The sequence below is a fragment of the Helicoverpa zea genome, chromosome 1 (genome assembly GCF_022581195.2).
Source record: "Helicoverpa zea isolate HzStark_Cry1AcR chromosome 1, ilHelZeax1.1, whole genome shotgun sequence".
In the NCBI taxonomy this organism is placed as follows: domain Eukaryota; kingdom Metazoa; phylum Arthropoda; class Insecta; order Lepidoptera; family Noctuidae; genus Helicoverpa; species Helicoverpa zea.
In genome coordinates this window covers 7,568,873-7,589,762 of record NC_061452.1, presented here as the reverse complement: position 1 = coordinate 7,589,762, position 20,890 = coordinate 7,568,873, and the positions used below count along the sequence as shown (strand labels likewise).

The 20,890-nt window shown below is 39.3% G+C and overlaps 1 protein-coding gene across 7 annotated transcripts; it reads left to right on the top strand.

Annotated features, from left to right (window-relative positions):
- Positions 1-4,915: 4,915 nt before the first annotated feature.
- Positions 4,916-20,861, top strand: LOC124634105. 7 transcript variants are annotated; one of them, XM_047169854.1, is made up of 7 exons: positions 5,083-5,195; positions 13,131-13,247; positions 15,088-15,273; positions 16,912-17,037; positions 17,976-18,047; positions 19,104-19,247; positions 19,713-20,861. In XM_047169854.1, exons 3-7 carry the CDS (start codon positions 15,193-15,195, stop codon positions 19,782-19,784), a joined length of 495 nt encoding a protein of 164 aa, XP_047025810.1. In that variant the 5' UTR covers positions 5,083-5,195; positions 13,131-13,247; positions 15,088-15,192; the 3' UTR covers positions 19,785-20,861. The 7 variants fall into 7 exon arrangements, with proteins under 7 accessions (XP_047025963.1, XP_047025810.1, XP_047025645.1 ...); XM_047169689.1 differs by having other exon boundaries at positions 5,088-5,195; positions 15,157-15,273; XM_047169624.1 differs by lacking the exon at positions 5,083-5,195 and adding an exon at positions 5,212-5,418 and having other exon boundaries at positions 15,157-15,273.
- The last annotated feature ends 29 nt before the right edge of the window (positions 20,862-20,890 follow it).

Genomic DNA, 20,890 nt, shown 5'->3' with positions numbered 1-20,890 from the left:
AATAAAACCTGTTATTTTTCCTAGTGTCCTCTTTTTATGCTGCATGTTTTTCAATTGTCAAACCCGATCTTCTCAATAGGGTATTACATGCATTTTTGAAATATATCTTAAATAAATTCTTTAGTCTTGATATATCTCTAAAAAATTAAAAATATTTTTTTTTCTCACGTTATGTACGAATATAAATTAATTGTTTTATCATAATTTCAAATTTCGCGCGTATTTCGCGAAAACGCGGCACACAACGGACGCCATGATTGTTTTTTGGTCATGACGTCATTACGCTACTACAGCTGTCAGTAATACATATTTTGATAGGGTCATTTCGCCTGTTGGCGACCATTTAGTGCAGTTGGCAAGTTTGACGGCGATAATTAAAATGCTTCAGCACTCATTTCCATGTCAAATTTGTGTAATGTATTCCTTATATACTCTATTTTAAGATTAACTTTCAGTTGTATAAGAAATATCTTACGTTTTCTATTTAAATCGATAAACCTCAGAATTAGGCGTTTTACCCAGTTTGCGTCCACAAAATCCAATTCGCGTCCACCCATGGTCCAGTTCGCGTCCAGCGGCTTTGAAAAGGAATATAGGGGTGAAATTGTTAAGAATTAATAAAGAAAGATTGTATTTGAACAATTTCTTTATTTAACAATACACTTAATTATTAAAAATCAACATTATCATCATTTAAAATTCACTTTACAAAATAAAAATAATTCTTCTCAACATTGGTTTAAGTAACTTAAAATTAGGCAATTAATTTTGAAACTTGAAGAATAAACAGTAATCAATTCTGTTAATTTTACTCTAAATCACAGGGAATGCTTAAGATCCGCCTTGATTATACTAAGTTTTTGGCCATATTTTTTTTTTTTTATTAGCCTATGCTGTCCCACTGCTGGGCAAAGGCCTCCCCCATAGCCTTCCATTTTTCTCTGTCCATCGCTATTTGTGGCTAGTCCGAGAGGAAGCTGTCCAAGTCTTCTCTCCAGCGTTTTCTTAGTCTCCCTCTCGGTCACCTTCCATCCTCAGGGATCCAGTGTGTGGTGATGTTGGCCCACTTGTCCGGGTGCATTCGACTTCAACTTTGCAGACTTATTGCCCAAATCTACTATGCCCGGATCTTGGACCGGATAATGGTGTTGCGTAGGTATCCGGTCACTAAGCCGTATGCTGAGCAGGCTACGCTCCATGCTCCTTTGGCATACTTTTAGCCTGGACTTTTGAGATTCTGTCAAAGACCAAGTCTGAGCGCCGTAGGTTAGGATGGGCAGAATACACATGACTAGTTTCCGCTTCAGACATAAAGGGAGTTCTCCCTTCATGGACCAGTAGCTCTTCCAGGCGTTTTCGATCCGTAGATCGATTTCCTTTCATATTAAATTAACAAAACAATTTAATAATTTTGTGTAAACATACAACTAAAAGAATTGTTGAGTCAATATGTCAATAAATTATCAGACAAGGTAGCATATTCTTTGCATATTTTTTATCGATTTATTCTTCTCTCGAATAACATTTAACGCTTTATTTAAATCTTCTTCTGTGAATGTTGTCTTTTCCTTCTTTTTTCCTGTATCGGAAGAACTTATCTTAAATGAAATTACTTATATCAGTTGATAATTTAATTATAACCACGTATATATCTTAATAAAAAAATGTACTGTTTAATATATTAATATTAAACAGTATGTTTTAATTATTTTTTATAAGCAAGTATTTAACGAAAACAGTGGACGCAATTTGGTTTATTATTATAGAGGATAGTTTTAGTTCGCGTCCATTGTGGACGCAAAGTGGAAGTTTCGTAAAATTCGATGTAGTAATTCGCGTCCACCTTATTTTACTCGTTAAATATAAAAAAAAAAACATTACCAAATTCATAATAAACATTATACTTTTATTCATCATTAAACTGTAGAAATAGCTATCTATCCTAAAATTCACATAAAACAATATAAAACTTACCATCAAACACGCCGCTGCACACTAATTTTTATCTAAAATTCTGCGTGTTTTCGCTTTCTTGTTGAAGAGCCTAGACTAATTATTTTTTCTAAAAGGATTGGTTGGACGCACAGAACGTTTGTCTATCTGTGCGTGCCTCTTATACATTAACGTATTAGCGGTAATGACTTTTCGTTTGATTAGTGTGTTAATTGACTTGTTTTCGAGGATTTTTAAAAGGAGATCGGCAAAATGGACGCGAACTGGGCTATGGACGCGAACAGGCGAAATGACCCTATGTATTGAAAATTTTAACTGACACTACCGTAATGACGTCATTAGCATGGCGGCGACATTTCGTAGTGTTCAAAGACAGATAAAAAAACCTAAAAACTTAAAACTGCAATAAAAAATATATTTATGTACCTTACGAAGTGAAACTAACATTTCCCGATTGCTTTTCCTCTAAACAATCATTGTAATTCACTTTTAATTTTTTTCTCATCTAGACTAAAATACCCTATTATCGGGGGCTCAATGCAGCTAGCATTGAGCCCCCGATAATTGAGAAGCAGCAAGCAAAATTTAATACTGTGTCAATTGGATATCAATTGAATCTCAATAGCTTTAACCTTCGCGGGCATTCATCTACTAATATAAGACCAATCGTATTCCAATGACATTCCATTGGACTCCCATTGGTCTAAAAGGTAGTCGGCTCTATAATGTTACTGCAATCGTAAATCGACTGTGAACTGTGTATCTGACCTCTCATCCTCAACCCAGTTAACTGGGAAATCCAATACATATTTGTCTCATTTGATAATTACATTTACTCTCTTCGAAAGCTATTTTAAACCGTTTCTGTAAAGTTTTTTTTTAGACATCAATTGGCTATTTATATGAGCCCATTTAATCCCCTTTAAGCTTTACGGGTACTGTTTACCTTATACAGGGTTACTTGTAGGTAAGTAGACCGCATCCTTTCATGAGGTGATAGTATAGGTCAATACGGACAAATTTGACCATGGCATACACTGGGCAAAAGTTAACCCGTTTCAAGATAATCGAATTTCAAGATCAGTCGTCTAGGTACACGTATAAATTTTTATTATTAGTCAAGTCTCGTTTTTGTGGATTTTTGTGTGTTTATGGATAGAAGATGAATCACTTCATAGTAACAAACCATAAAACTGTACAAATCATAGAGGAAATTATAGCGAACAGCAATTACTTTTTTAGTAGCTATTTTCTAAAAAATATTACTCTTCATTTTTTTGTGCAGAATACTTAAGAAACATCTACATTTATCTAGCTATCCAAACAGGCACAAAACACACACAAATCCGCAAAAACGAGACTTTTAACTAATAATAAAAATTTATACGTGTACCTAGACGACTTGTTAAGAAGATCTTGAAATTCGATTATCTGGAAACGGGTTAACTTTTGCCCAGTGTATCCCATGGTCAAATTTGTCCGTATTGACCTATACTATCACCTCATGAAAGGATGCGGTCTACTTACCAGTAACCCTGTATAACCACTGAAAAGTTAAAAATAAAAAATGTAAAAGGCAGACTTCTAAAAACACTAAAAATCAAACAAATAAATTTTTAGGTGCATCGGTGGCCAAATAAACTGGGGCCCGATTCTCCTAATTTTACTTAAGCGACATACGATTTACGTTCGACTGAGATTCAATCCCGACTCGATCACGATTGAAGCGTATGTGGCATTCCGCTATTTTTTCTAAACGTTTTTATCCTTTTCTGTCATTCAATAATGAATAATTTTGTCTGCACATGATTTACGATTGCAAAATGATTGTAGAACAAATTACCGTATAGACCAAAATCAACAAAATAGCAGACCAATCGCAAACCAATCGAATGTCGTTGGAATACGATTGGTCTTATATTAGTAGCAGAATGCCCGATAAGGTTAAAACTGCTATTGCGATCATATTGTGAGTCAATTTCTATTCGATTTTGACATTATTAACTTAGAAGAATCGGGCCCCTGAACTGGGGCTCGATTCTGCTAATTTTACTTAAGCGACATACGATTGACATTCGACTGAGATCCAATCACGACTCATTACGTTAGGAGTGAAGCGTATGTGGCATTCCGCTATTTTTTCTTTTAAATAAACGTTTTTATCCTTTTCTGTGATTCAATATAATAAATCGTATAGTCTGCAAATGCGATTGCAATATGATTGTAGGGTAGGGCAGACTACCCTATATATGTATATACCAAATGGCAAACCAATGAAATGAATTCAATTTTACCATTATTAACTTAGCAGAATCCGGCCCCTGTTTCCAGTAAACACCAACTTTTTTAAACCTTTTAGTGTTTTTTCGAAGGATTTATTTTTTGTAAAAATTACCGATCTATCTAATAAATCCTATAATCTACCCGAGATCCCAGAATATATTATAGAATTCTTAGTTTTAACAAAACTAGCTTACCTACTTATGTCAGAAAAACCCATTAATCATCTTCATGAATAGATAGATACTGTAAATATTCTTTGGAAAATAGAATTAGCAGTTTTCCACTCAGAAATGTATTGCTTAAACTAAAATGAATCATTCAAATGCAGACTATGATGCAGTCAAGAATATCAAAACAAGGCCATAATCACAGATTACTAAATAGTTTGCCATAATGCTTAATTAAACTGAAATCCTAATTCCAGCCGATGTGATGTAATGAGGGCTACACCTAGTTCTAGCCGAAGATAAGAGGATACAACTAGGTTTAGCCCCACTAAGATGAGGCTGACTAGCTAGAACAAGGTGAATCCGAACTTCGGGGTTTTGCCTTAGCACACCTACATAACTACGTCCGGAATATACTACCTACCTACATAACAATCTTTCGCTTTCATAATATTAAGAAGTAGGTAGGTATACGATATTTATTTAGCAAGGCATAGATACTGTGATATAAAAATCATTCGTTTGGTATCTGTATACGCAGCGCGTCAAACATTAGGAAGAATCAACGCGGGCCGTCGAACTGCATCGTAATGGTAGGTAAGATTGCATAAGTAGAACACAAGCTGACATAACTACTTCGCAATCAGCGGCAGCGATGGCCTTGGCACCGATGGTGCTTGTGCGCGGGCTTCGCACGCTTAGTTTGAACACCGTGCTGCACAGTGCACTCGTTGACTTAGGCTGCGAAGACAGTGTTCTGTCGCGTTGCCTGATCACTGCGTCCATCATTTTGTAGGTATTTTTTATATACATATGTGAATTTGTCACTCATGAATTACTTTTATTTAAAATCCGATGTTACATTTTTGTAGAATTTAAGTAGTTGTAGGTATGTACCTCCTTAAATTATTGTGTATGTGCAAGTTAAGTTACGGTGTTTGCCTGTTTGCCCAGTTTCTGTTTATCTTTGACGATCGCGTAGTTCGAACCTTTGGATGTAAATGGATTAATTTATGTAAGTACCCAATGATTGTGATTACATTTTTAATATTTGTTATGGCAAGTTCGAGTTTAGTTAGTATTTAGTAGGTTTAACTATGTATCCGACCGATTCTGCTGCAGGACTGCCCCTAAGACGACCCACTGACCGACTGTTGCTTTAAATGCAAAAAAAAAATGAATTAGGGAAATCGGTGGACGATAAGAAAATAGGAATCTTTCTTCTTTTAAGGACTCAGTAGTCAACAGGCAAAAAAAAAAAAAAAAACTAAGGTTATGTAGTTTTGCCAGGTTTTTTTGTCAGTCCGTCCTTCCGTGGATAATCTCAGTCACGTTAACACTAGAAAGGTGATATTAATACCAAAATGATGTATATCGATCACGCCGACAAAGTGGTAAAATAAACAGTGAAAAAAAAATGTTTTATTAGGGCATTTACCGACCCCCCTGCAAGTAGTGTAGGTACGTTACCCAGGCCAGATGTTGTCGAAAATGGTCATTTGAATCTTATAGATAATTAGTTGTGCGGCTTCTGTAATTATTATGTATTTAACAGTGTACGCGTCTGTACCGAAATTGTAAGGTGTATTATACTAAACATTTCAAAAGATAGTACCTATAATGTTCTGCGTTTTCGCTTTTTCGTAACTGCCTAAACTTGGTCGGTACACCTGCACGTAAAGTGCGCGGAGCGTTACTATTGAATTCCGACCCTAACGTGTTATTATTGTTATATGTGCATTTAAAAAGGAATAGGGTTTAACTGAAATTATTTTTTAATGCTGTTTGATAATTTTCGGACATACCTAATCGCTCCTAAGGTAAAAAAAAACGTGTCCATCCTGTTCGTCATATAACTCGGTCTAGCTGTTGCAAACACGGCTGCTTAGCACTAGCACGAGGTCTCGGGTTCGATTCCCGGGTCGGACCATAATGTTCCAAGGAGTGCCGAGTGACCGTAGGTCCTCCGTTTGTGTTACATTTAATGCATAAGCATATAAGCTTACACCTGTAGTTTTACCCGCTTCCTGACAGAACTAATTAATGCAGCCGAAAAAAAGCCTAAATGTTATTCTGACGGGGGCTTCGTTTATAACTGCCAAACTTCTTCAAAATCCTTTCAGCCTTTTGCGCATGAAGAAGGAATACACACAAACTTTCACTTGATTACAGACAATATGATTCATTATTGAACCACAGAAAAGGATAAAAACTTTAAAGCGGAATGCCACAAACTTACGTTTCAACCGTAATTGGAAATATTGGAATACGATTGGTCTTATATTATATTACCTAGTAGCAGAATGCCCGCTAAAGTTAAAACTGCTGTTGGGATTCAATTGTTATCGAAAGAAGTTACGATTAACCTAAGAATAATAAAACAAACCACTTTTTATTTTATCACTTTGTCGGCGTGATAGATATAGGTAAGTAGGTCCATCATCATCCTCCGAGCCTTTTTCCCAACTATGTTGCGGTCGGCTTCCAGTCTTACCGGATGTAGCTGAGTAGGTACCAGTGCTTAACAAGGAGCGACTTCCCTAGGTATCTGACCTCCCCAACCCAGTTACCCGGGCAACCCAATACCTACCCCTTGGTTAGACTGGGGCCCGATTCTCCTAAGTTAATATTGTCAAAATCGAATAGAAATTGAATCGCAATATGATCGCAATAGCAGTTTTAACCTTATCGGGCATTCTGCTACTAATATAAGACCAATCATATTCCAATGACATTCGATTGGTTTGCGATTGGTCTGCTATTTTGGTGATTTTGGTCTATACGGTAGTTTGCTGTACAATCTTTTGCAATCGTAAATCATTTGCCGCTTCAATCGTAATCGAGTCGGGATTGGATCGCAGTCGAATGTGAATCGTATGTCGCTTAAGTAAAATTAGGAGAATCGGAATGCCCGATATGGTTAAAACTGCTATTGCGATCATATTGCGATTCAATTTCTATTCGATTTTGACATTATTAACTTAGGAGATTCGGGCCCCTGGTATGCTAGTGCGCAGGGCCGCGCCGCCCCTGTGTGCGAAGTGTGCGGCGCACACAGGCGCCAAGACAATAGGGGCGCCGCGCCGCCACTGCCACCTAAATTATTTTTGTTACCTATATGATTTTTTTTTGTAGTGGAGTATCGACAAGTAGGTACAATAGGCGCAACATAGGCCTTGTAAACTACAAAACATCTGTAACGCTTATTGAACAAGTCTCTCAATATTTAATGTTTATTATTATTCACGTTTATGGTTTCATTTTACGTTTAGGGTTTTAGTTTACATTCCTTACGAGCTCAACGTTAAAACGGCGGCAGTTCTTTGAACCAGGGAAAAAGTACTAGTTATTTAAAACCGTAGAGGCGCCGAGTATGAGTATGAGTGAGTTTCTGAACGCAGCCCGATGCGATCACGGGTATTCCTCGATTTTAACGAACGAGATAGCTAAGGTAAAACAAAACAAATGAACAATCATTTGATTGAAAGTGTGTGTAATACTAGTAGTATGGCCTCCTCTATGGATATTGTTGCTAAATTAGTTAATCTTTCCTGACTCATTGTAGAGCGCAGGTAATTTTTTATAAGTTTTAATTTAGAAAAGGACCTTTCCGCGCTTGCTACTGTAACTGGCATAGTTAGCATAATTCGTAATGCTATTGTAACGTTAGGGCATACAGCTTTTTTTTTTTTTTCCGACTTCAAAAATCATCAAATGACCCCTCCCGCTGTGGGTTAGCAGCGGTGAGGGAGTGTCAGACTCTTACTGACTAAGAACCGTCGTGTTCCGTCATTGGCCTTTTATGATCCAGGGCCGCGGTATCTCTTTCGAACAACCCGCAGCCCCGGCAGGCCTTGGCCCTGCTGGGCCCCGCTGGGGTTGCTGACATCTCTTTGAGGAGCGCGTGGAACAACGCGCCTCCTTCTCGAGCATGACGGCTTCGCAGAAGGAGGCGACGGCATCCCATTCCCTCTCGCCCCGGACCATGGCCTGAACCAGGGCCGGACGCGAGAGGTCGCCGCCGCCCAAAGCCTCGACGAGGACCCGGCGGTGCCCTTCCCATGCGGGGCACACCTGGACTGTGTGGTCCACCGTGTCCTCGGGGCTGTCCGCACAATGGTGACACCCGGGCGCCTCCTCACGACCGATGCGGTGCAGGTACCTCCCGAAACAACCGTGTCCGGTGAGGACCTGCGTCATGCGGTACGTGAGGGCGCCGTGACTCCTCCCGAGCCACTCCTCAAAGAGGGGACTTACCGCCACGATGGTGGCGTGCCCTGCACTGGGTTGCGACAGTCGCTCCCTCCAGGCCACCATGAGATCGCGCCGGAGCTCCGCCCGCTGCGCGACAACTTGCCGCGGCAACGGGGTTTCTCCCCGGCGCTGAGCCTCCTCGCGCCAGTCGTACAGGCGCAAGAAGACCCTCGCCTCCAGATCCCACGGTAGCAGTCCAGCAAGTAGGCCAGCTGCTTCGCGGGAGACCGTGCGGTACCCCCGGATTAGCCTAATGGCTATCACCCTTTGGGGCACGTTCAGGTAGTGTACAGCCCGCGGCCGTACCGAACGTGCCCATACCGGGGCCCCGTAAAGGGCCATGGACCGCATGACCCCCGCGTAGAGTTTACGGCAGGGGGCGTTTGGGCCTTCCAGGTTGGGCAGGAGCCGCTTGAATGCAGCACCTGCCTTCTCCAGTTTGGGGCCCAAACGTCGGAAATGCTCGACGAAGTTCCACCGGCCGTCGAGGACGAGTCCCAGGTATTTCATCGCCCTCTCGACGCCGATGGTAACCCCCCCCACCGTGACTTGGGAGCCTGAAGGTGGCGCGTTCCGAAGCCCATGAAAGCACATGGCCTCGGATTTGTTCAAGGCCACCTCCAGGCCCAGCAGCTGGATCCTCTCGATGACTGTCGCAACCCCGCGCCATTTTGTTTTTTTGCGTTTAGAAATTTCCTCGATGAGGTGGGATGAAAAGTTACGTGTTGCACTCGAGTGCAAAGATTTTTCACCTTGTGCTCTTTTGATTCCCTCGCTGTCGCTCAGGATTCTTATTATTCGCTTGCTCGGTCATCAAAATTGAGCCCGCGGTTAAAAAGCAACTTTGCACTCTTGTATAACAAATAACTATTTTATGACGATTCGTTAAAAAAGAGGCGCTTCATAGGTTTCGCACACAGGCGCTGCCGGGGGTCGGCGCGGCCCTGCTAGTGCGCAATCTGCAGGCATGTGTATCCCCGGCTTTAGTCCACATTCGCGATGCCTACGTGAACACTAATTGTATAATATGTGTGTTACCGGCCAAACCCGATTTCAGGAAAAACTAGTTTTGAACTTACTTGTTCTTCCTGTACATGGTGGGATTAACTAGTAGGTATAGCCTAGTCCAAACTAATTTGTCCTTGTCCTATTGCTGAATTGGACAAACCAGTCTAGGCTGGGCATGGGCAAACTGATTGATCCTGATATATATCCGTTCACTCTAGGATAAACTAGGACCTACTGCCTGGTCTGATTTGACATCTTAGGAGAAAAAAATCTCAGGAACCGTGTACCGAAACAGAAAGCGTTACCTTTCGACATATTTATAAATAAGTAATTTTAATCGTATATAATGTATAGAAAGGCTCAAGGAAAATTGGATTCACATTTAAAACAACTTGGTCTGATCTGAGGTGTTTGTAAAAAACTCCCCTTCACTGATTGATTGACCTTCCGTGTGTAGAACGTGTGATGTGTCCTCCGTAGTGTTTATGCATTCATTACCTACTTGTAGATTGCGTAAAAAACAAGTAAGTATATTTATGAGTGTTCAATGTCCATACAAAAAATATGAGCAACACACTGCAAACAGTTTACGAATTTTACGATATCCTTGGGCAGAAAGGGAATTTACGAAGTACCTAATTAATAATCTATGCATGTGGTGAGTGGGATGTTCGGGTAGCCTACCTAGGATTACCTACCTCCCAAGACCGAAACTTTTTGCTGTCACGGTTGTGTACTCGCAGACCAATTTCAGGATTCAGGGTGGCGGGGGTTGAGGAGTGGCTCGGGAGGAGTCACGGCGCCCTCACGTACCGCATGACGCAGGTCCTCACCGGACACGGTTGTTTCGGGAGGTATCTGCATCGAATCGGTCGTGAGGAGGCGCCCGGGTGTCACCACTGTGCGGATAGCCCCGAGGACACGGTGGACCACACAGTCCAGGAGTGCCCTGCGTGGGAAGGGCACCGCCGGGTCCTCGTCGAGGCTTTAGGCGGCGGCGACCTCTCGCGTCCGGCCCTGGTTCAAACCATGGTCCTGGGCGAGAGGGAATGGGATGCCGTCGCCTCCTTCTGTGAAGCAGTCATGGTCGAGAAGGAGGCGGCGGAACGTCAGAGAGTTCGCACCTCTCATCCCGGCCGCCGCGCTGGAGCAGGTAGACACCACGGGCGCCGGGTGTCGCGAGACGACTCCCGGCCACCGTAGGCGTGGGTCTGTGGGCGGTGAGTTCGGGTGGCTCATCGCTCATGTCTATTTTTAGACAACAGACCCGTGTCGGCGGCGCGCGTTGATCCACGCGCTCCTCAAAGAGATGTCAGCAACCCCAGCGGGGCCCAATAGGGCCAAGGCCTGCCGGGGCTGCGGGTTGTTTGAAAGAGATACCGCGGCCCTAGCACATAAAAAGGCCTACGACGGATCACGACGGTTTTTAGTCAGTAAGAGTCTGACACTCCCTCACCGCTGCTAACCCACCGCGGGAGGGGTCATTTGATGATTTTTGACGTCGTTAAAAAAAAAAAAAAAAGGATGGCGGGGGTGAGGCCGCAGGATTGTTCGAAAGAGTTACCGAGGGTAACATGATATGATCGGTTTTGATCAGTGAAAACTCTGACTCTCCCCCACGTTGCTAACCCATAGCGGGAAGAGTCTGGACCTATACCTGGATTTCCCATAAAAAAAAGGTGGTGGCCTGGTGGGGGTGGGTAGAGGTATGAACACAAGCACGGTCGTGTACTCGGGTTTTAGTTTCGGAAGAAATTTAGCTTGAGGAGCGTTTTAAAATTAAATCTCAAATCTAGATGATACCATTCTTCTTCTTTTTCTGTTGAGTACTTCTAGTTAAAGTTAATATAGGTATTGCAATTATTTTCCATAGCGTCTACGTCCCTTCTGTTCAGCCGACAGAATGACGGTATATGTGCATCGAATGCCTGAGTCCGTGAATCCGCGACAGACTATTTATCTGCTATACTGACATTTTGTGTGCCCATCATCGCGTCATCCATAATTTGTGTCGCATCTTTAGCAACAAAAGCCGCGCGAGGGTGCGAATGAATAAGATTTTAAGTTTGCTGTTCAGAAACTGTTTCGAAAAGTCGATACTTTGTTATTCGAATGTAAGCCGTAGTACCTACTGTGTTTTCTTTATTTTCAACATCATATTCGTTAGTCCCGCGGTAAGTAGGTAGGTAGGTACAGTCGACCCCAAAAGGAGATGAACACGTGTTCGTTGTAAATACTAGCAGCCTTACTTATAAACGTGAATTAAAAATAAGTAATAACTAAGGGCTGTTTAAGAAAATTCTTACTTATAAACGTTGCTTAAGCATGTCTTAACTAACATTTAATCACTACTTAAAGTCTTAAGTAATGATTAGTTAAAGTGTTGCTTAGAAGGTGATTAGAGATTTCATAAGTAAGGGGGTAGGTATTTACTAAATTATTGATTAATAATATGGGCACAGGCACATCCTGTGGGACCTGTGGGTCGGTGTTTCGGTGATTTACTTTTTTGGCCAAAATAAAAAATGAAGCTTATGACAGTTATGACATAAGCTTTCATTTCCCGGGCAAATGGTTTTCTATTGGATATACCTACCTACCGGCTAACTTTACCCATCACCCTGTCCAAATCTGTTGAACACCGTAACTACAAAACAACCAACAACCGTAACAACCTGTGACGAAAAAAGAAACAGCTAGGTTCGATTCTGCTAATTTTACTTAAGCGACATACTATTCACATCCGACTGAGATCCAATCACGACTCAATTGGAATTGGAATACAATTGATCTTATAAAAGTAGCAGGGGCCCGATTCTCCTAATTTTACTTAAGCGTCGTACGATTCACGTTCGACTGCGATCCAATCACGGCTCGATTACGATTGAAGCGAATGTGGCATTCCGCTATTTTTTCTTTGAAATAAACGTTTTTATCCTTTTCTGTCATTCAATAATGAATCATTTTGTCTGCAAATGATTTACGATTGCAATATGATTGTAGAGCAAACTACCGTATAGACCAAAATCACCAAAATAGCAGACCAATCGCAAACCAATCGAATGTCGTTGGAATACGATTGGTCTTATATTGGTCTTATTGGTCGTAGCAGAATGCCCGATGGTGATATGGTTAATACTACTATTGCGATCATATTGCGATTCGATTTCTATTCGTTTTTGACATTATTAACTTAGGAGAATCGGGCCCCAGAATGCCCGTTAAGATTAAATCTGCTATTGCGATTCAATTTTGACATTATTAACTTAGCAGATTCGGGCTCCAGAACAACAGAGTCTTTCTAATTACTAACTTGTAATATTGGGCTACTCTGCATGTGGCTCTACCTACACACCCACTTGTAACTCTGCGCACCGGAGGGGCCTCGGCTCGCAGCACCCCTTGGACTTAGCGAACGCAAACCTACGAACATCGTTAACTTAGGTTTCTTTCCTTTTGGTGCAGCATTATCGTAGTCCGCTTCAACTATGCTCCAATGTGACTGGACCCTAGTGACTGCCTCTGACAATATCTTGAACTGAACTCTGGGTAATTAAACAGAGTCTGAAGGTAATTAAACAGGTAGGTACCTACTATCTAACACCTAGATAGATATAATATGTGTTACCGATTGGTTACACTGTCAAAAGGACATATAAAGTGTTGATGATACGACAAAAACATAATTATTATTCTGCTATAAAATTAGTCTGAATATCTATATCCAGTAGTTTAGGAATAGGAAATTAATTTGTCTTTTAGATTTCTACGTGTTATTTGGTTACTATTTACAAAAGGTGTTTTATTCCGTTTACAATTACCTATGTTCGTTTCACTTTTTTATTTTTGATTAACGAATTAATTAATTCCTATGATCTGTCCGCGCCGCGTTTCCATTGATTTCCGTCGGGAATAGCGGGATCCTTAATCTACGTGACAATTCACGTAGATTAAGGATCTCGCTACAGTTTGAAGGTACATCGGAAATGCGTGACAAATCTACCTGTCCACTCCAGAAGCCTGCCTGATGTAGGTATCAAACGCTAATTTTAATGATTTTTTTTTATTTTGAAATTATAAATTGAAAAAAAAAGAGCACATATAGGTAGTACCTACTTACCTACTCGCACGTGAAAAAGTCGTTCAATTGATGTATTTCATTTTTGCCTTCAATAAAAATCACTCGATTGCGGATTCATCTATAGTAATATTATAAAGCTGAAGAGTTTGTTTGTTTGAACGCGCTAATCTCAGGAACGACTAGTCCGATTTGAACAATTCTTTCGGTGTTAGATAGCCTATTTATCGAGGAAGGCTATAGGCTTTTTATCCGGGTTCGTGCAGAGGTTCCCACGGGATGCGGGTGAAACCGCTGGCAGAAGCTAGTCTAGTAATATATATGTGGGTACTTAGTTATTATCATCAACCCTTTGTATATCTACACAACGTGTAAAGTTAAATGCGCAAAACCTGAAATAGTTTGTTTAAACCACTTCCTGATAGTAATGGTAGTAATAATCTTTAAAAATAGGTAGGGGGAGATTTAAGTCAAACAAGCTCCTAATTACTGAACAAAGGAGATCATTCAAGTCTCGAACATTTTGTACCCAAAAATGAAAGTGCCGGCCAGAGCAAAAAAAAAAAATAGATTCTTGTAGAGAATAATGCCCTGAAGATTTTTTACTATTACAAGAATCGTCTACAGTTAACCCCCAGGCTGCTATTTGACTTTGAAAATACAAAAAATCCAACAATATTTGGAGCATTACATTAAATCCCCAAACTGGAGAAGGCAGACGCTGCCTTCAAACGACTCCGCCTAACCTGGGAAGTCATCAAATGAAAAGAAAGACTGCTATTTGAGTTTAAAGTGTGAGTACCGTGAATAAAAAATCTATACATGGTCATTTAATGACTGCCCAGGTTAGGCAGGAGTCGTTTGAAGGCAGCGCCTGCCTTCTCCAGTTTGGCGACGTAATGTAATGCTCCAAACACTGTTGAATTTTTTTGTATTTTCAAAGTCAAATAGCAGCCTGGGGGTTAACTGTAGACGATTCTTGTAATAGTAAAAAATCTTCAGGGCATTATTCTCTACAAGAATCTATTATTTTTTTACTCTGGCCGGCACTTTCATTTTTGGGTACGAAATGAATGATGTCCTTTGAATAATTCTTTCATTATCGCACTATGTCGCGCTGATTTGAAATTTTTACCAGTAGAGCTTCTGTCAACTTCTTCTTTTAGAGAAATACATTCTTGAAACCGAACTTCTACAGATCACGAAACCTTTAATTTTTATAATGAGCTTTTTTCTCAGAATTTAGTCAATTGAATTAAAAATAGTTTGTGGTGTCTAAGGTTTTGCGCCTTTAACGTTTTGGTATAGTCAATAAATTATTGAATTGATTTTTATGATCTACAGATCTGCAGTGGAATACCTACATATAATAAAATTTAAACAACTCTTTTGACATGAAAATTTATTAAACAGAAAACACCTTCATTGCCCAAGGAGACTGAATCAACAATGGCGCCAGGATTAATGCAATACTTATTAGTTTTAATTGTATTCGTCGCTATGATAGCACCATGCATCAGTGCGCAGCCAGTGAGTATGCACTTACATATACATTACATACCTATAATATAGGTAATATCCATTTAAATTGTGTGGTACCGCTTTGGTGCAGCTTTAGACACTTTGACTAAGCCTACCTAAGTACAGTTAGGTAAATAAGAAAAACCTTAAACGAGAGGTAATATGCTTGAGTAGGTAAGTATTCTTCTCCCCCTGTTTCGAAAATGGTAAAACATAGGCATACTTAAAATACTCTAGATTTTACCTCTGAAGCATTATTTGCAGCGCATTTACAACTCTACATACGGTTATCAATAGATGAAGAAAGGACAATGGGCGATTCCGGTCCAAATGTCCACCACGAACGAGACCTATATGGCTAGATAGCCCGTTAAATATAGAACATTTTTTGTTATGAAAGTAAAAAAATATATTATAATGCCAGAAAAAAGGTATAGCAAAATCAAATAAAACATTTTATAGATTTTTTCAATTACATTTCGTGATGTTTGATTTTCGTACTTTCTGTAACTTCTGACAAAATAGAATTGTTCATTATCAGAGAGAAGACACCACCAGTTACATCGAACTTTCTTAGATCCAGGCACCGCTGAGTATATTCAAGCACGTCTGGCGCCTCAATTGGTTAGTGATTCGTACATCCATCGGGCAAAAAAAATATGAGCTGTTTATATGCAAATGTGTCTTGCTCATCTTAGTTTTAGATAAAGTGCGGAAATGGAAGTGGAATAAAATAAAAAATAATAATGATAACATACAAAAACTACCGAAAATTAAGAATACATTTTTGGCTATAACTTTTTTTTGGCATTGTTTTTTTTTTCACTTTCTTAGTAAAAGTTACTCTAAATTAAGTGGACTATTTGATTATATAGGTCTCGTTCGTGGTGGACATTTGGACCAAACTTCATACATTCTTGCCCATTCTCCTTTCAAAGTCATAGATTTTTAACCTACCTACATATTTTGCAAATTGCAATGTATATGTACCTACCTATGTAAGTAGATAGCTACCTGCCTAAGACAAATCAGAATCTGGCTTCCACTTTAGTTCTGGGGCGCGATTCTACTAATTTTACTTAAGCGACATACGATTCACATTCGACTGAGATCCAATCACGACTCAATTACGATTGAAGCGTATGTAGAATTCCGCTATATTTTCTTTTAAATAAAAGTTTTTATTAATTTCTGTGACTTAATAATGAATCATATTGTCTGCAAATTATTTACGATTGCAATGTGATTGTAGAGCAAACTACCTTATAGACCAAATGGCAGACCAATCGCAAACCAATCGAATGTCATTGGAATACGATTGGTCTTTTATTAGTAGTAGAATGCCCATCATCATCATCATCAGCCTATCGCAGTCCACTGCTGGACATAGGCCTCTCCAAGTGCACGCCACTGTGATGACGGATGGCAGAATGCCCGATATGGTTAAAACTGCTATTGCGATTCAATTTTGACATTATTAATTTAGCGGGCCCCTGCTGTCCTGTATAGGACCAAAGTTCTTCATTATTTTTATGCAAGTGTTTACACAAGTTAAAAATACTTCCAGGTCACAAGAAACAATAGGATTAGCGTGACTGCTTCTCTAAAATCAACAAGCCAATACCAAGTTTATTTTATTGTTTTCAGCCAACAGCAGACGAGGTGATTGAAAAGGATCGAACAGCCAGACAGGCTGCTGTAAGAGCTGGTAGGCACATCGCTGTAGCTCCAAAAAGGGGATTTTTTGGGACAATATTTCATGTTATATTAGAGGTAAGAGGTGATGATGTTTAGGAGGTAAGCAGTATAAATACCCATTCATAATAAATTTACCTTGTAGAAAAATAGTCATGGCTACTCTGATAAATAAGAATTAAATTTGAGTGTTAACGTGTAAGCCTTTTATTTATGGTAGAAGGTACCCAAGTGTATTGAAAAATGTCGTTTGGCACTTGTGCGGATTTATTCTCCCTAATGGTGTCTACACACCAAAGCCGCTGATGCCGGCGGCACAGCCCGGCGGCCCAAGCCGCCGGCCGTATTTTGTTCAATCATGCCGCATGATTGTACAAAATACGGCCGGCGGGTTGGGCCGCCGGGCTGTGCCGCCGGCATCTGCGGCTTTGGTGTGTAGACACCTTAAGTCCCGCCTCGACTGTCATATCAAATTTACCGCACCCGTAACCAAATGTACTATTTTATCATTGATGAAAACGTACCATTTTCTATCCCAAAATCCCTGTGACTTGAAAAATGTTATTCAATAGGGTTTTCACCGTATTTTGTCGTAGTGATTTTGAGAGAGTATAGTAATTTTTAGGTTTCCGATCCGCCGTGTCAGTTTATCCGTCCGTACTTCCGCGATTAATCGCAGTGATCTTTAGCACTTACAGAATGAATTTTAATTTGGTACCGATATGGAGTGGGTGGCTATCCGCCGCATGGGCGGGAGTCGATTTTACTGCCCCCGAGTCAGATATCACGTAGTTGCGCAAACAGCCCATACCAATAGCACATTAATAAAAATATTTTAGTAGGTAATTATGGTGAAATTTTTCGTACCTAATTAAAAAAAATCGTGTTCGGGTAGGTATTAATATACCTACATACTTTTATATGTATACTCAGGTACAAGATTGAGTTTATTTTATTATTTTTTACTCTATGTCGGTTTCCTTCTTCTTATAAAATATAATATTTTTATTTTACAGCAAATCAACGATACGAAAAGCGCCTACAATCAAATATCTGAATTGGTAAATAATCAATTTGCAGATGAAAACGTAAGTACCTCTATTACTGTGAATCTCACAACTTAGGTATATGAAGGTAGGTACGCAGTAGGTGCCTTCCTATGACGTGACAACTTCTGTGGTGTTGACGCTCTTGCTTGCCTGCGATTTTCGAATACGTGAAATAGGTAATTCTCATAGGTCTCATAGGTCAATCTCAACCAAGCATAGCTCATCACGATCTGCCTAGCCTTTTCCTAACTACGTTTGGATCGGCTTCTAGTCTAACCGGATGCAGATGGGTACCAATGTTTTATACAAAAGGGACGGCCTATCTGACCTCCTCAACGCGGGTTATTCCCGCTCGGTAACACTCTTTCGTAAACACTGTTGACGATCGGGAAAAAAAAGTTTCGTTCGTTCACAGTGTCCATGAATGCTGGTTTTTATTTTTAAAATATGGAAATAAAGTGACATGAATTTTTTAAATGTTTTAATGGATTATGTTAGATCTTTTAAAACACAATTAACTAGAAAATAAAAGTGACCTTATCATGTGCATAATGACCATTTTACACTAAAATAATAAATAGCGTTTGTCAACACTGTGAACGAACGAAACTTTTTTTTCCCGATCGTCAACAGTGTTGACGAAAGGGTGTTACCGAGCGGGAATAACCCCTAACCGCAGTTACTCGGATAACCCGTTACCTTTTGCTATGGCTGGTAGTCAGCCTCTCTGACTTCTGACTACCTTTAATGACTGCCAAAAATGTTCAAATGGCAGCCGGGACTCAAAAGTGTATCATGCCTTTCGAAACACGGATTTCTCGCTCGTCCATTACATGCTTAGGTATAACTTTATGATCACTCCAAGTGAAGAAATATTTTCTATGACAAAATCACCTAAGTACCTTCATCATAATAACTAATTAATAACCAATTAGTTGAAACCTAGTTTGCGTAACTTTCTTCCAATTTAGGTAATCGAATTTAAATAGTGTCGTCACTTACATAATAGGTACTTATTTAATGACTTACGAAATTGCTGATATCAAATGATTTTTTTGTTACATAAATGTTTCTTATTGGGTACCTAAATTACAGGCCGTGACATCACCCCCGGACCCATCGTTGAATGGAACCACAGAGACACCAAAAATAACTAGAGCGGAGTTCTTAAAAATACTTGACCGTAATCTAAAAGGACTGAATCGACTACGTAATTTAGAATGGCGGGAAGCGAAGAAGGTAATACATATTAATATTCATACAAGACATTCGATACATTACTCTTTAGCTATACTTCGTACAGTTCTAGCATAGTTATTAATGAACAAAACTAAGAGAATTTGGCGTTTTAATCGTTACTAGCCCCAATACTGTTAGGCAGGTATACAGGGTGTCTCTCAGTTGTACTGTAGGTAATGAAGGAGAGTTTGGCCTCGTTTTCAACTTTTTTATCCAAATACCTACAATTACTTTTTTTAACTGTTCCCCGAGGGACACGAACTAAGTATGTTTTTTTTTAATAAATAGTAACTTATCTAATAACTATTAATCAGTAAAAAGTTGAAATCGTTACTACAAGGCTTATCAGGACTAATCTGTAAGTTACATTAATTAAAACTAAATATAACACAATCATTGAATTATGGAACGATAAAAATGTGTTAGTAGTTTCATCACTAATGCCAATTTATTTTTTATTTTTAGGATTCTGCAGCGAATATTAGATTATATAAAGAAGAATTATTTAAAGGAAAGAAAACTGGCAGCGCAAGATAGCAATATACCTATAAAGTAAATACCTAAACGCCTAATCACATACTTGCATTTGGCGTTTTATGGGTGAAACCCGTAAATCGGTCAGCGTGTAACGTTATATGCGCGAAACCTCACGACACCCAAAGCTATTTTTAATTAAATTGACCAAATACTGGGAGTTGAATCCGTTTAAAGTGACAAGGAAGGTACTTTACAAAAACGTCATACCTACTAAGTGGACGTCATACAAAGCATTTCGTAGAAATTAAAAAATCGCCTCATTTTGTCCGTAGGAATCTACAAATTTATTTAACTAGACAAAAACATAAGAGAGATAAAATATAAAAATATGCAATAAGTACACACATCTGTAGGTTTTTTTTTAGTCGTCGGATATGGCATGGCTCTCCCGATAATTATTTTTGAATGTAGGATGCAGGTCAAAGTCCCAATAATGACATGTCACTGTAGGCGAATTCATTAGGTATATCCGACTTTTTATAAAGAAAGAATTTTATATGAAAACCAAACTTCATATAAGCGGAGTCATAATAAACGGATTCTACTGTACATATTGGGCAATATTTTTATAAAGATTTTTTGAAAAATGTAACCTATAATTGATTCTGCTCATTGTACCCACCTTACTGATATTTCCAGGTTTTGTGCATTTAACGTTAGACTTTGTAAGTACCTAAAATTTTATTAATTAGAAGGGTTAGACAAATCAAACTTTTTTTTTTGATAATAAAATTTATATAAATTAGGTATATATATTAGGTACCATACAAGTTTGGTAACTATGGTTGTTATTACAATTGTGACGATGTAGCGATGTCGAACGTATATATTATAAAAAAGATACATAATTATTGGGTATGGATGAGATCTGGAAAAAGTTGTCAAAAGTGTAAACTTTAATCTATTTTTTCTGCTCAAATGGGATAACTGTGGACTTAATTCAAAGCTTCTGATAAATTTATTATTTGGCTTGTGCATTGCAGTGACAAATAGTCAGGATTTTTACGGCAACCTAGCATTTCTATGTTCTGCAGGCTCCATACTTCCGTTCAACAGATATTTACAAAAGTTAACGTATTTTTTTATTTCTAGGTCTCAACAATTCT